Source organism: Trachymyrmex cornetzi, unplaced genomic scaffold (assembly GCF_001594075.2).
Source record: "Trachymyrmex cornetzi isolate Tcor2-1 unplaced genomic scaffold, Tcor1.1 scaffold16, whole genome shotgun sequence".
NCBI lineage: Eukaryota > Metazoa > Arthropoda > Insecta > Hymenoptera > Formicidae > Trachymyrmex > Trachymyrmex cornetzi.
In genome coordinates this window covers 3,835,120-3,852,392 of record NW_017296201.1, presented here as the reverse complement: position 1 = coordinate 3,852,392, position 17,273 = coordinate 3,835,120, and the positions used below count along the sequence as shown (strand labels likewise).

The following is a 17,273-nucleotide window of genomic DNA, read 5'->3' as shown; positions in this document are numbered from 1 at the left end:
CGTGCAAGCACGCATGATGTACGTGCGCGACCATGTTTTCGACGCAATAGAGAACAAAAGTAAAGGTCGAGGTGTATCGTTAAAAACACTTTTTATTAGAATACAAACGCACACACCTCGCTTTTCGAGCTTTTGTCGAAATCAATGCATTGAAAATATTGCGTCGCAGAGTGTAAATGCCAGAGCACCCTTATTTTGAAAAAAAATAAAAAAACATACACGTACGGTTTTTTAAGTGGAAAATGTCGAGTGTGAAATATCGGTAAAAAGTGAAGATGCACGCGTATATTTCAAAAATACATATTTTGCACGAGTCTCTCTGACATTTATATTTTTTCTGTGTTTACATGTCCCCTGTATTAAAATTGTAAATGACAAGTACAGCAAAATGTAAAATCGGATAAAATGTAAATTTGTTTCGTGCACATGTATAAATTCTTTATCATTTAACATCAATATTTAAATATGGATTTTTTAAATAAATACCCATGCTATAATTAACAAAACAAAATCATTCGGCATTAAACAATTCATGTTAATTCAAAACAATCAGTTATAACGAATTAGTAGGTCGGATTAATGTGTGACGGCAAAGCAATATTTTCTATCAAACATCGTCATTGAAATAATCTCTTTCAATCATATAGAGAAATATCGAAACAATCACGTGAATGCCGAGTAACAATGTTAATGCAGCTTTCACGTGATCGAGGCAAAAAGATCCGATTAACCATTTTTACGATATTGTGCGGCCAGTTAAACGTGATGTAACGCATGTTCGTGAATTTAAGAGCAGCTGCTATCGAATGCGTTCTGTTTTTACGCATCTCCCACCCAGTGTCGGGTGAGGCGCGGCTATCTTGCGTTCTTTTTAGCTTCTTTTCTCGCGAAACCAGTGTAACCGGTTGAGCGTAAGGCCGGTAGGCAACGAGCGCGCGTTCGTAAGTTCAATACGGCCCCCTTGTGCTTTTCTTTCGTTCGCGGAATTTCATTAAACGTTAACATCAATTACCTGGAACCTCGGACGGTGGACAATGAGCACGATGCACATATTCTCGGATACATTATATGCTTTGTTAAACGCGCGTCTTATGCATTGAGATGATTATTTCGAAGAAAGAAGCTACATTTTTTAAGTTAAAAAGCTTTTCAAGAAAATTAATTATTCTAAAACAAATTAAATTTCAAAAAATTCTTTCCCTCTCTGTATTAAGTGTATTCGATTAAAAAAGCATTTTGCCAAGAAAAACGATGTTTAATATATTTACGCGCTCCATAATACACGTATATAATAATATAAAAAGGCCATAATGTACCACGTTGAATTAATACGACGAGAAATATTCCGCGGAAATTGTATTTGACGAAACAGTCCAAAGAATAATTTACCCGTCAATATTGATTGAAAAATAACCGCCATGTCCAATTTACCGCTAGTTGCATTTTATTATTTTATAGATATATCGGCGTTACTTGTTGTTATAAGCAGCTATGTTAGTGATGAATTCTATAGTTCGTATGGCTTTCAAGCGGCCAAGCAGTATTGGAAAAGGTTACAGATATTTACCAAAATATCTTGCAGGGAGACCGGCATCACGGAGCACGTTGACATATCCACCGGACAAGAATGCTCTCCTTCTCGACACCCGGTGCCTGATCTCTGTGCCTGTCACGCGTTAGAGAGCGAATGTTGATTTACGATATCAACGGTATCAAAGCCAGCCTCGAAAAGGATACACCGCACCGGCGCGAATTTCATTCGGCCGGAGCAATTTCTCGCGCCGGCGAGGCAATTTCTCGCGCGAGCGATTAATCTCCTCGGGGAACCTTCTTAGCGAAGAAAAATTCTCGCCGGTAAAACACGGCGCAGGTATAAATCGAGAAACCGATATGATATATTCTGTTACACCGTATCAGTGGAATCGAAGCAGGGTGGATTAGAAAAATGCCGGTTGTAATAAACGAGAGAAACTCCCCACTCATTGTCAGCATAAAATGATTCAGTTGATACGCGCCGAGGAGATTAAAGTCGATCGTGAAACTCCGCTTTCCATCGCTATACGCGGACTTGTCCGAAAATTAAAGCGAAAGCGACAGACACTTTGAGACGCGAGTAATCTTCTTCGAGATACACTTCGTGTCCACACACGCGAAAGCGTTCCTTCACCGAGCTGCGGAATCTTCCATCAAGACCAAAAAATTAAAAAAAAAAATAGAAAAGTAAAGAAAATAGGAACGAGAAGTCGATGGATCAGTTTGACTTACGAACGGAGACGGCAGACAGCGTTTGCAGCACTCAATGAACGAAAACAGGACCTCAGGCATGAGAGCTGCTCTGAGCGGGTTTTAATTAGAGGATCGACTGAACTCCTCGGCCTTTCTCAACGCGCGACACGCGGCTCGAGGGATGCGTGTGTGGTCCTTTCGCGATGCCCCCCTCTGTCTCTCGCGGAGAACGAACGCACGAGGAGGAACCGGACTTGCCTTCGCCATCGAAGGAAGGTCGACTCGGTACTGATGCGCCTGGACTCCGCCGAAGACTCTCCCCCGACGCGTATATTAAATTAAAGACGCAACACCGCGCCAGGGCATTGTGTTGAGCCTCACCGGTCCCCACCGTAATCCAATATCGCGGCATCAGGTAATCTGCGAACGCCGACGATACACCGAGAAAATGAGGCGGGCGTGTATCGTACGCGACGATATGACGGCGATCGATTATCTCCCCGGTGAGTTACTATCTTTCGATCACGCGTTGTGCTGCCATGTTTTAATTTTCTCTTCCTTCATCTCGATAAAAGCGTTAAACGGGCGCGAGAATGTCAGGGGTTATTCTCGAGCGATACATTTTTAAATGACGCATTTTTACTAACCTTTGTTATGTTCTCGTGACAGAGTATGACGTATGGGCGTAATGGTTCAAATTACGTTCCAATTAAAAAAAAGGATATATATAGCTAACGAAACATTAATAGACGCGACGTGATTTTAATAAAAAAAAAAAAAAAACATTTTACGAGAGAAAAAGGAGAGGAAGTATGGAAAGAATGGAAACTGTACGATTTTTCATCCCACGACATTTCGTCCGACGAATATATTTCTCTGTCCGGGTTATACGCGCCTTTGGTCATAAAATGCGGCCGCCTATTTTTATATGCAGCACGGATAAAAATAGGAAAAAAATGCCGCTTCCCGTGAGGTAACCAGTTCCAAATTAGAAACTGCCATTGAATCTTCTTTCTTGCGATCTCATCGCGCGGCTTTGTCATACAGAAGTAAAAGAGAGCGTATTCACCGCGTGATATCGAAGCCGTAATTCTGGCGTCGAGCCAGGATAAAATAGACGGGCAACACGCGAATCTAGGTTGATCCTTCGGAATTGCAGGGAGAAGCGATTTAGATTGGGAAATTAGATGATACGGTGGCCGATTACCCGAAATACGCTGGCCGTTCTCACCTTTTTGAAGCCGTGAAACGAGAATGCACCGACGTTCATCCGCATTTTAACGATCCTTGACTTTCGCTTCGAGAGCTTTCAAATTCTCCATCAATGACGAAGAACAGGATGCTTATCTGCCGCTCTTTTGACCTTTCGTATCCACAGGTAGATCGATCAACCAATAATGATTTTGTTAGCCGAAGACTTTCAACTTTGAAATTTTTTGCTGCAACAGCTTCGTCCAGGAAAAAAAGATTAAGCGATCATCAGTTAGATTAATGTTTTCCCAATGTAATTTAAATTCAATTAAAATTCATGATACCGTACACTTTTTTTTATACAGACTTGTTAAATTATTATTGTTGTGTAGCTTTTCTGTATTACAACTATTTATAATTTTATAGAAACTACAAACATTCTGACATTTTTACCAGGAAAATCGATTATACCTTGACAAGAGCTTAATTTAAATACTGTATAACTTGGTCGAAATTTGCAAGGGTAATAGATAAGATCACAAAACCTTTTCCATCGCGATCTTAATCTCACGTTGCGAAACACCGTCGGAACATTTCCGACTCTAACACTATGCGAGAGACACTCTTAAACTGGACGATACCGACGCGAGACGAGCACCGAACACCGAGAGTGGTCGACCGGTTCCTCGGCATCCGGTCGGATGACGAGGGAAGAGCGCCGCGCCGATCGATTTTCGTGGGGCGTACCGCGAGGGTCTTTCAAGACGTCTTTCGGATAGGATGGTCGGCCAGCCACTGATCGAGATGCGTGCAGGTCCGAATACAAGCAAGCGCGTGAATCGTACGCGTGAGCGTGAGCATTGGGCGCGAGCGAGCGAGCGAGCGGGTGCGTGTTGAAACACTCTCGCGCTTCTCATCCACCGAGCACGCATATTTCTAATTGAATCACCCCGCTGGAACGCCATTGTTCATCGTCGTAGTCTTGTTTTTGTTACATCGCTCTCGATGAACTCTCGGAGGACCTTTAACCTTCCAATTAGCCACCAACGCTTTTCATCCTCTAACGCATCTTGGCTAATAATGCATTTCGCGATGGCTAAATTTCCAGACCACACGCGCAAATCTCATTTATTTTATAACGACTGCCTAGAACATTTATAATACGTTTACGTAGTAACAAAGAACAGATTTACAAAATGCATACTTCTTTTAAATCCACGATCCTTGGATATGTATACTTGCTACGAGGAAGGAAATCTTGGTCACTGCTTCTCCGTTAAACAAGATAATGGTGTTTGCGCGCACGGGAATAAGTGTATGTATTTAAACGGTACGACGAATTTAAATGGCAGTCAACGAAGAACGTCCGAAACTCACTGCCGCGTGTAAAGGCCGTGTCGTATATCTTCCATCTGTAATAAAGCGCTCAGGAAGAGCATCGTTCAAGAACGCCCGCGCAATGGTAATACACGAATGCACCGCCGCGACGCGTTGGACTTCAACTTTTGTACAAGGAAGCGCGTCGTTAACAATGCCGGATTATTCTCGACGCACGTTCGGCATCAAACCGATCAAAAGCACTTTCCTTTGAAAGCTCGATGATTCTAACGGTTGTCAATTTGGAGAGAATTACAATAAATAAACTGCAAATTTTTTTCTAAATAAATAAGATATCGCACAAAATGAATCTTTTTTTTTTTTAATTATTCATCCCAGCAGGCAATTAAATCTTTTATGCATGCCCTCAACCTTCCAGCAGCATCGTTGATCTCACGAGCCCTATTATTAGATCCTCGTATGAATGTGCTCACCGTGGCGCACATGACAATGGGGAGAAGATTACTATGCGCTGCACGTGCAAGGGGTAAAATTGGCTCGTTAGCACGCGTGCTTTAATTCCCGACATAGGGGATAAGATCATCTTTCGTTCATTAGTCAATCGTTTCTGTAGCGATGACGGATCGATATGTCTACGTAATCGACATTTTGTTGCGATTATGGGTCTATTTTCTGTGGTTGAATTGACGTACCCCTTTGGAACTTGAAGTGAAATAAACATATGTTTAATATTTAGCGAAAAAAAGTTCTAATGCAATCTATAGTTCTAGTGCACTCTAGGGTACGTTCCATATGGCACTTACAATACTCGCGAGCATTATTTGTTCTTGTTTGACATTCGACAACAAGAATGAAATGATTTCGTGATCTTTGCGAGCGTCAAGTGGAAAGAGGTAAACCGCTGATTATAATTATGTACACCAATGCCTACCAATGTCTACACTGAAAAAAAATATTGGCTGCTGTAGCAAATTAAATGGTGAAATATTGCATAGCATTTTTAATTGGCTGTGGCAGCGAATTTTTTTGGTTGCAGCAGTCAATTATTGGTTACGTTAGCCTATCCGCAATGTCAGTATAGGATTTCAATAGGCTAACACAACCAAAAATTACCTGCTGCAATCAATTAAAAATGCTACGCCATATTTTACCACCTAATTTACTGCACCAGCCAAGTCCTTTTTTTCAGTGTAGTAATGTTCAAGTAATGCCCAATTTTTATGTCCATTAATGCCTATTAATGCCCATAAATGCCCTAGTAATACTCTACAATGCCTAATAAAACCTCATATCGCTTATCATAATAGATATCCGGTTTATCCCTAGAAACGTGCTACTAGTGCAGAAATAAAAAATAAATCTTATATATTTACACGAAGAAAATCCTACCGATAAATGTCCTCATTGAGATAATAACCAACACAAGAACCGCAACACGGCAACACGTGTCCGGCCGCAAGTAGCGGGCTTCGCGAAATCCTGTTTGTCTAATCTCCTTTCTTCGATGCTTGCGACAATGAACATGACGCCGGTGACCCCGTCTTGCCGGATGTGTCTTTGTCATACCAAGAGATACGATCCGATTCTTCCGCTGGATGATGACATCGCGCCGTCGCGCACAGCACGACGTATTTTACCATGGATTGCCATAACTTGAATCTCTGGGAAAAGCTCTTGCACTTTTGTAGCTTCTCATTGAGGACGTTTATATTGCGACACGATTGTCAACTCAATTTGATGTCAAACTTCGATCACTGCTTGTGCCCATGCGCGTCCCACGAGAATTTTCATCCTGCAGGAATCATCATTTCATAGGAACGCCGTTTTCGTCCCGTAATTTACGTTGATTGATTCGCATTTCTCGCGCGCCGATTTCGCCGTGCAGATTAGCGTCAGAATAAATCGCAGCCGCCACTGTACCTAATCCATCACCATCTTCAACTCCGTTCGCACGTGACACGAAACGAGCACCGTTATACGCTCGGTGCGATCTCGCGACCGCAATTTGGGAGAGAATTGCACAACTAATCGCGACGCCTCAGGCAGTCTCGTTAAATTGTCAAACTCTACTACGTGGATCACGATCGTGCACCGGCGAAGGATCGAGTGTCGCGCAAGGATGGCCTCTTGCAATTAATATTCATTACGACCCAATTTATAACAAGAGACTCGATATCCGATTCGCGCGCTTCGCGAATACACCGGAAAATTACGAGACGTCTGAAATTAATGGAAGTTCCTCGCGTGGAGGCGCCATCGGCTATATATCGCTCCGTGTTCCTCTCGTAACACCGAACTCGTCGTTAACACACGAACGCACACCACCGCCGGATAAATATAACCGGTGAGACGGACTTTCGGGCCAAGGTCATCATCGGTGGTTCCGAACTGTCCGGTGCTGTACCGAAGATAATCACATCGTAAAAAATTGGTACTGTCCAGCAGACGCTAAATATAATAATTAACCGATCACAAGTGACACTTTTCACAGGCGTTTAACGGCTACGTGTAATTTTGACGTCACCTAAGTTGACCGATTCGCGCGATCGGTCGCGATTGTCGCCTTTTCTCGTAGTGCTTATCGAAATTGCACCGTGAAATTGCATATTGTGCATTTGTTCGTCGGTTCCATAGACTCACGCACAACCGATGTGCGTTTACGCGTGCGTCCGTCACGCACATCCTGCAAATTGCAAAACGGCGGATGTAAATATTTTTACCGACGACTGCGAAGAGACAACGACGGACCCGGCTAATTAGAGGTTCTTCGAGACGCGGAGGTAAGCTACGTCGAGGGGGAAGCCAGTCGACTAATTTATTGGAAACTGCAAGGTTGGTCCTGTCAAACTCGCAGCAGTAAAAGGATATTTACTATAAATATATCTCGCGCCCATGGAAATGACAAAGAAAAACCGAAATAAAGTAATTGAGGAGCAGGAAATTCGGTTATCCTTGTCACCTATCGTAAAAGGGGCTTCTTTGAGAAAAGGACTTCTCACTATTATCTGTTATAATTTCGTATATTATTTTTCTAGCGCGATCGAGATTTAATGTAATCGACCATAAATAATAAAATGAATAAATGGTCTATGTGTAATTCCATATCATGCTATATACCGGCGTTTAAATCAATAAGTAATTACATTGTAGTAACAGGATAACGCCTTATTGAGAAGTAACGCCTTACTTATAACGTTGTTATTATTACAATTACTTTTTTCACATTCAGAGAAAAAAGTCGTACCAGTAACTATAAATTTGTAGTCAAATAACGCTTCAATTATGTATTATAAAGTTCTAATAAGAACAATAAATAATAAATTAAGAAAATATAGTAATATTAATCATATATTAATATTAACCATCCACAAATGATTAATATTACTACTTTTTTTTTCTTAATGTATTTAATTTATATTTTGTTCTTATTAAAACTTTATAATTCATATATGTTGTTATGTTTGTTGTAATTAACCACTAGATTTCGTGTTGAACTGGAAAATGAGTGACATAGACAAATGTCACTGTAAAAAAATTATTAGAATTGATGAAACAATAACAGAAATTGTAACGACTCGTTAGTTTTTGAGTATCGATAATGGTAACAAGTTAATTTTGTAAATTAGTAAATAAACGAGTAATATAATAACGAGTCACTTTTCAGAAAAAAAGAATGGTAATAACGAGTTTTATAAAGTAACTTTTATAAAACAACCTTCTCAACTTTGTGTAGTAGTACATTACAAATAAATTCGTAATAAACCCTTTTTATTGTATTTTTCGATTAGCTTTTCTGCATTTGGAAGATCGAATTGCAGCTACGATATTCGTTTCTGTTTATGATTACGGTACGCAATAACGTGAATCGACGAGAATTGCGGCGGAGTTAAGTATTTTATCACGGAGAGATGAGTTTCATTGCCGGCTTGATATATTCAATCACAGTTCGATAGTTTATCTGTTTATTTGTATGTTTGACAAAACCCCTTAGCACATTTTCGACAGAGCGTGAACACAAAATGTGTAAATCGACTGATCCGCGATTATATGATTACACGTTGTACGAGTATCACCGCGATCGTAACAGAAGCCGAAGCGGGTTCATCCCTTCGAACGATGCGAACGAGGCGAAGAGAACGAGCAGGCTTAAGTCTTCGATCTGCGTGTAAGCCCGTGTACGCGTCGATTCTTTTAAGCCTCGTTAAGACCCGACTTAAACTTTAATTGAAAGTCTGACCCTGGCGACAGTCGGTGGGCCATTTTTCTGCTGCACAGAGAGAGAGAGAGAGAGAGAGAGAGAGGAGAAAGAGCCTGTGATCAGACAGGATCAAATGCATGCAGACAGAGATATAATAAAGATACTCAAGCTTGAACTACACAAAAATAAATGCGGTACAATGGAATTTGTGAATACGATTTGAATGCTCGTTACTTAAAACCAACGGTGAAGTATGATTTAGTTCATTGTTGCATAAAACGGCGAACAATTACAATTCCAAGCGTTGCGCGGGATAACCATAAATCCGACTATAAAGTTATCTGCGGCAAGATTTATAGCTATTTCTCTGACATATTGTGTGTTACGAGTAAGGTGAAAAGATCGCGAAAGTATATATATATATGTATATTTATATTATATATCGCCGCGAGAGATATTCGGAGCGCGACGGAGACTGGCGTCCTAGTTACGTGGCCCAACATTATCGATCTACCCATCCGGTATACATGCCGAACCTTGTCGTTGACGAAGCCCCCGGTGTGTGACTCAGGGGAGGATACACTATGTGTATATACGCAGAAACGTGCCTCCCATATGTGTACACACACGAGATGCGCTCGCAGCATTTCCTCCCACTCGAGAATTCAATACCATACCGGCGAGCCGCTCGATAGTTGGATACTGAACGACTATGTTTCGAGAAGGAAAAGTCTCATGCTCTCTCTCTTGCAAAGCTAACGAAGGGTAGCTCTCGGCTCTCGGCACGCACGATTTACACGCTGCGTGCGCAGTCGGAATATAATGTACAATAAAAACGAACACACGAGGATGCGAGTATCATTAAATGCGCGACGCGCGCTGCGTCGCCGTGCAATTATGCGAATTGTGAAAATCATGCAGCGAGGCATAGACATCGGATGTACGTGGAACGAGTTTATTTTCTCAATTTGGAGCTGAGTTCTTGGCGGAAACCTACGGGAAGATCAAATATGAGCGAAATGTCAAGCTATGCTGTTAGGTTGCGGAACAGTGAATGTGTTTCAAACAAAATTTACCTCGTTATCCAAACTCGGAGAACGGCAATTACCTAAATGAGACACATCGAATGGCGAACTGCGGCATGATGCGCCGCATTTACCATTGCGTACGGAATTTGCGTGGCGTCGCGCAAACGCGTTTATTAACGTTTGGCCGCCACGGCTGCGGGCAATGGTCTGAAGTAGACAAGTGGCTCGCGATAGGCCTATTATGTCCCGCTTAAGTGCAGCTGCGAGTAGATACACGCACGTTCGCCAAGGTGTGTACACGCACACGCATTCGAGATGCGTGTGTACGGTCCACACGCGGACACGCGTCTCTTCGCGCGAGGCATAAATTCACTCTCGATGAACCCGCCTGATCGACTCCCTTCACGAAGGTACAATTATAGTGGATCCTTCGTACTTCGCCACGAACGCAAATCATCCAGCAGCACGGAGTAAACAAACCAGTACAAGATCTGTTCCCGGAAAAACAGATTTGCTCGAGTATCTAAAAATTTTGCGGGATACAGATTTGAAAATAATCTTGGACCATTAAAATAATTATGTAGAATGCTTAATGATGAGAGGAATGCTGCAAAAAGTTTCGACATTCCAGTAACCAGCTTGAACATCCCATATGTAATTATTTTGATGGTCCGGGAAAATTATTTTCAGATTTGTGTCTAGTTAAATTTTTTGACACTTCAGCAAAACTATTCTTTTCATGTTCGTATTGCTTGCACTTTTTTAAAATGTCCGCTTTCTGTCTCCAACGCTCGAATATATATTTATTTTGTTTTAAATGCAAAAATTTTGGGGGATTTCGAGCAGAACGAACAAATCTACAATTAAAGCAATTTTTTGAACTTATTGCACAAACGTGAATACAGACACGTTTGGAAGAAAAACTCTGTTTTTCGCGCAATTTATACGATTGTTTACAAAATAAAAACAAAATTAACATTCCTTTTTTTTCCCTCCCTCCCTCCCCCCTTCTCTCTCTCTCTCTCTCTCTCTCTCTCTCTCTTTCAATTATGAATACAATTTCTCTCATTTCGTATGCATGTCCTTTTTCCGGCTCACGGTCCTCAGAAAATGCGTTGCTCGCGTATAACGTAGGTTGAAAAGACCGACCAGTTAAAAAATTAACATGCTAATCTACCGCTCGTAGGCGTACGAGAGACCAAGTTAACGCGCGGTCGATTGCTCTTGCGGGCTCGTTAATTATCTCCCCGCGAAACTACCGCTAGGAAAATAAAGTGGCTAGCGCGAACGGCACCTTACGTTGGCTAGACACGAGAGACGCCCGGTATATATATATATCGTATACCGTATGTGTTCCGTCTCGGAACGAGCCCGTCCTCATGTATTGCGGAGCTGTGCGAAGCCAGAGGAATAGAACGCCAGCCAGAGCGTGTCGCATTGTCCGCTGACTCGGTGATACACATTCGTCACTGTGAGGAACCGTTGCGCGAGAAAAATTCATAAAGGAAACGCACGGCTCGCTGCACGAGCATGGAACACACAATGGGTATGTTCAATGGATAAAGAGCGTCCGATACGGCACGAACGGACGATGCGATGGTCAGATGTAAAGTACTCATTTCGCGGTAGCGAAACTACTATGAAACGAGTAGCAGTAATATTTCTACATTAATATATTAATGTAACTACGCGAACGTCTACTTAAACATTAATTTTAATACACAGTTTAGTCGGTTTTAATTCCGATTTTAATTTCGCCTGAAATACGAGTATGCAAATTTAATTTGCAATCTCTCGACATGCGTAAAGCATCAATTTTAATTAAATTGTAGACTCAGCGTTTTCGAGCAACCACAAAGCAGGTGAATTGTGGCAATAAAACTTTTCGATAGTAAATATCATATTATTCCGGATTGCACGAACGGATTTCAGATTGAATAAGTACAGAAATCGAAAATTATATTTTGGAATTATTTCGGAACAATAAATGAATTTAATCTCTTCATTGGGCACGTGATTTGTTGATCTCGCCATCATTCGCGTTGCAAGATATTATTTATTCTTTGTATCACGGGAATACAGAGTGTAATATCTTTTCAGATACGTTCGTGTTTTGTAACCAGAATGCGGTTGAACGAAATACATTATAGAAGTGCCTGCGGCGAGTTAAGCTTCTCGAGGGATCCACGGAAATACGAGGTACTGCGACACGCTTCCATCTCTTATTGAACTCTATAAAAGCCTTCGGACGAGTTCCGAATTTCGTAGAGAGCACGAAATGCTTTTGTGGCGTTTTTTGCAGCGCGCAAAATTGTTGCGGGAAGAATAAAATTCTTTATTAAAGGACTGCGACGTAGAAATTCCATTCTTTCGCGACATGCCGCGCTTCATCATTTTTCATTCTATTAATACGAAAATTCGATAAATTTTTTTAACGAAACGTGGCGAATCAATTTTCTTTATTCGTATCATAATTAATAGGATTCTCGAATTCAGCGCTCCGAAACCCGAAACAATCAAACGACCTCGCAAGTACAGACAATAAGGAATCACACACACACACATATATATATATATACACACACACTCACGGCGACAACGTCATCATCATCGTCTCTTTGTCCGCGACAATACACACCTAAAGCGACGACTTACCACGTGAGCTCTGTGATGCTGATGGTGCATAGTGTGATGATGATGGTGTCTCTTCTCCTTGGTGTGATGCTTGGCATGGTGCTTGCTGCCTCGGTGCGGAGGATAAGTGTGGTAAATCATGTTGACGCCGTAGCAAGGTGGCTGGCGTCACCTGACCTCGACAATGCCGCACTTGGAGACACTCATCTGCTGGCCGCCGCCCTGATGATGACCCGTCGTCAGACCAGCCGCACAATTCCCGGGCGTCTTTCTCGACACCGACGTCGCTGTCTCGGCAGGCGACTTTTCGTTGTCGTTCCGCGTTGGATCTTCCAAAGTCATATCACCCTCATCGTCAATATTTACGGTGAACGCGACGCGATGATGAGGCATCAGCTTCACAGTGGTGCCGATCGGCGTCACCGTGGTGGCCGGATCGAGCTTCACCAAGGCGGCTTGTAATTCTAGAGCGTCCATCTTCGCAAGAATACACAACGCTCTCCTCTAGCAGTCTCACCGAACTAAAGTTACCTCGCTATCACTCGGTCTTATCGATCGTTCCAAAAGAAGTCTTAGTAACAGGTTCACTAAGGTGACATTTCCACGATTTCTCCGGGTTTCGTAGGACAAACTGAAAGCTCCATCTGATGGAGTAATTGGTCCAATGTAAATTGATTGAAGATATTTCTATCTCGCCATTGAAATCTTCGACGAGTCAGACCTCCTTCCGCAGAGCTTCACTCGAGAACGTCGTGAATAATTTTGATTTATCGAGATTCTTCAGCGTCGTATCACATCGAACCATCACATACGAATGTTCGTCGTCTTCGTGCGATAAAGAAGGCCGCTGATCGCGTTTTAATGTGCACTCAAAGATATTTCGGACTACGATAATAATAATTTATTAAAGTTCTTCTGCAGTTCTCATGAATTATCTACACATTGTAGAATTGTCCCCAAAATTATAGATGTGTTAGAATCAGAAAATATTCTGAATAATTCCTAAAGTCTTCTGAAATATATATATATTTTAGAAGATTTATTAATCAAAAAATATCAAATCACTAAAATTCTTATTGTTTACGTTAGTGATTTGATATTTTTGAAAAATATGCGCTACGCAGAGAGATAATCAGTTTCGAGAACATGTTGCAAAAAAAGCAAAGTTTTTGCGATTGACTCGATTGTGTATCGATCACGCACGCATGTCGGTCCTTACGTGTTACTAATTATCGCGTAATATCGACCTGATTACACTTGCGATTTTTTTCTTTCGATGGGAACGTGCAAAGGAAATGGCAGTTTTCTGCTTGGGAAGTGGAGTCGTCATATATTGACGGGGGCGCAGCTATGCGGCCTCCGTCACGGTCATTATCCGCGAATCACGAGGTCGCGTGACCATCTTCGTTACATGCTGATAAACGACGGTTCAGTCTGTCGCGTCTACTGCCAGCTACTGCTTGTTTTATTGTGCCATCCGCTAATCGCCGCAAAGATACCACAAATGCAAATTTGCGGCTAGTACACCATTAGACATACTCTAAATACTGCTATTTCACAGGCAGATTTAGGAGACAATCTGATGGCTGAGCTCAGAACCTTCTAATAAGAGTTTAAACATGAAACAGACAGTTTTGATTGGTCTATCATGTTTCAGCAACTTCCGAGAGAGAGAGAAGGAAATTTAGGCTACTATTCTGTAATTTTTTTAACGACGGTGTCGGAATCGTTATTGTTGTGCAATTTTTTTATTACGTATAAAACCTGTTAAAAATTACTCGTTAAAACTTACAGAATAAGGCCAGAGAGAGACAAAGATAGGAAAATGATAGAAAGAGAAAGAGAAAGAAATGTACGTCTTTCTCTCTAAAAATCTCATTGTATCCAGATTTTTATTAAGGAGTTTGTAAGCTCACCAATACAAAAAAGATAAGCAAGAATATTAATCCACAACTGCACTTTTCACACTCAAAGATTTTCCTTTCAAGAAATTCAGAAGCTCGGATATATCATCTACATGCGTAGTCTGTATCTTTGTAAGAATATACTCGTATATATATATATCGATTCGTTGATCCACCCGCGCGCTAACCTTTCCGATGGAAATATCTCGCAGGCGAGTTCTTGAATTGGTACATGAAAGTAAAATGCGAGTTTACTCCTCGGTATTCGATTTGGTCATCTCCAAAGAATGACGTCAGTGCTGCACAAAGTGTCACTGTCGAGACGGGAAAATATGAACCTGTCCGTTTCGTTTATTATTACCTCTGTATTTTCATTTTATAAACCTGTTTGAATATAGATATGTTTCTTTATATACCAAACTTGAGATTGCTTCCTGAGATCGAAGTTTTAAATTGCTTCTTGAGATTGAGTTTCAGTTATCAAAAATATTAATGATATACATAGTTCGAACGCGGGAGAACGAGGAAAAGAAGAAAGAGAGATAAAGAGAAAGAGAGAGAGAGATGCTATTTTCTTTTACATTATTGAAATTATTAATTGAAATCCTTTCACAACCGATATTATAGTTCCCACGTTTCGAAAGCCTGGAGGCTTTCTTTGCGCACGTGGGACGCGGCCGATCGATGAAAAAGCTAAAGGGCGGAATAAAGGGGAATGCATCGGGCTTTGTTTGAATCTGCAGATTCGCGCACGGGGACGGATTTCCTGTTATGAGGCAGCGGCCTCTCATCGCAGCGTGATTCATATCCCGACGTCTGGCGATGCCTCGGCTAGGAGGCAAGAAAATTTGCATACAGCAGTCTAAGAGGTGGACGCCCGTGTATCCGTGTGCCGTTGCTCCTTTTGGGAAAGAGTCATCTGTAACCCGAGACTCTGAGAGACTCGCGCGTATCAGTGGGTGGATCATCTATATGTCGCTCGGGAGAGGACCACACGAGGTGCACGGTATCAAAGATACAGCGAGATGCGGCAATTGCAGAGCTTACGAGTTTCAAAATCCAAAGAGGAAAGGTCAAACGGCCCTTTCTCGAGCATCGAAAATTCGCACGACAAAATGTATGTTAGTTTTAAAAAAACATATTTGCTTTAGAAAACACATATTTTTACCATTTTTTATTTTACCTTCTATTTGAATTTTGATTGTCTGTTTGATTTTATCTCTAATTTGAAGGTAAACTTTAGACTGAAAATAAACTGAAAAATTAATCATAAAAAATATAGATGAGATTAGTAGAGAGAAGAAACCCCTTTTCAAACGCGATTTGACCTGACAGATTCGTGGTAGAGCTGGTTCTGGCTGACGAGCGAAACGGAGGGATGACGATTTGGTTGGTTAAAAATCCGAAGAGGAAAAAAAGGAAGAAAAAAATCCGTTTGGTCGCATTCGTGCATTAAAGCATTTTGTAAAATCCTTAAAAAAATTCACACAAATCTAAGCCGCGATCTGCGGAGAGAATTACAAATGAACGCCGCGTAAAATTGGCGGCGCGGTGGCGATTGTCGCTCGGCGGAAGAGAAAAAAAGTTACGCCCATTTTACAGAGCTTTATCTTACTTTATGCTCGCGCGCGACCGAAAGTTGCAGCCGCAGGTATTTGCGGGAGGAATTTCAAGGGCGCTGCCGCCGAGCCAGCCCGAGTCTCGCCTCTCGAAAGGACGGTCAGTGCACCGTCGAGATCCTTTGTGCAAAATCGGGGGCCAGCGGTGCACACCTAAATCACGTTGGCGAGGCATTAAAAGCTATTAGGACGCCATGACGCCCACGAACTGCGGGTTCTTCGATGAAAAAGATCAGCGTCTTGGTTCGTGACGCGCCTACCTGTCGTCATTGTTTCAACGACACTACTTTGCATCCGCCATAGCTTCTATACGTGACGGGCGACATATTACAGGGTACTTAGTAGTTACGATAGGTACTGCAAGAAACAGTCGACTGACTGGTATCGTCGACCGGCTCATAAAATCGTGGCAATTCTGCAGCATCCAGTCGCAAACAAAGAACTCAAGAGTCGTACGAACAAGCGTCTTGTTGGGTCTCGCCAAGATTACTTAAAGCTGGTACTTAATACCACTTTACAGCTAGGATCTGAGTGAGGTGACGGTTTTATTGCTGCTGATAAAGTAATGGGTCTAGGTGAAGTTGTACGATAGAGTTATCTACTACTCGAATCTCATCGGAAGAAACTTTCCAAACCAAGAGAGTTTGCGAGGTGAATATTCGCATCACAGAAAATATATTCGAAACAACGTTATACAAAGTATCTTTTAAGACCGTAATACACAACAATTAGAAAATAAAGACCCTAAACAGTTATACGCTAGATTTTTAGTGCTTAAATAATGCTAGAAAATATATTCGAAACAACGTTATACAAAGTATCTTTTAAGACCGTAATACACAACAATTAGGAAATAAAGACCCTAAACACAGTTACGCTAGATTTTTAGTGCTTAAATAATGCATCGATATTATTGCGTTGAAAATTAAATTCAGCATGTAGTTTGCAGGATTGGATACGGTATATAAATTCACACCGAATTATTTAAGCACTAAAGATTCCGATTGATCATTTAGAGCTTTCATTTTCTATTTATTGTATATACGAAATGTTTCGACAGGGTGCAATCGTGAGAACTTGATCGCCAAGAAGCGATGACTGGGCATCGTGCGTTTCGCAGAACGGATCTTGAACC

General features: G+C 41.6%; 2 protein-coding genes across 4 annotated transcripts in view; both read right to left on the bottom strand.

Annotated features, from left to right (window-relative positions):
- The window catches only part of LOC108758765 (uncharacterized), a 181,162-nt gene that overhangs the window by 70,660 nt on the left and 93,229 nt on the right, over positions 1-17,273 (bottom strand). The gene's annotated exons all lie outside the window — the stretch shown is intronic.
- Positions 12,706-13,128, bottom strand: LOC108758768 (uncharacterized). The gene has a single exon (XM_018503862.1). The coding sequence runs from the start codon at positions 13,090-13,092 to the stop codon at positions 12,784-12,786; it is 309 nt and encodes a 102-aa protein (XP_018359364.1). The 5' UTR covers positions 13,093-13,128; the 3' UTR covers positions 12,706-12,783.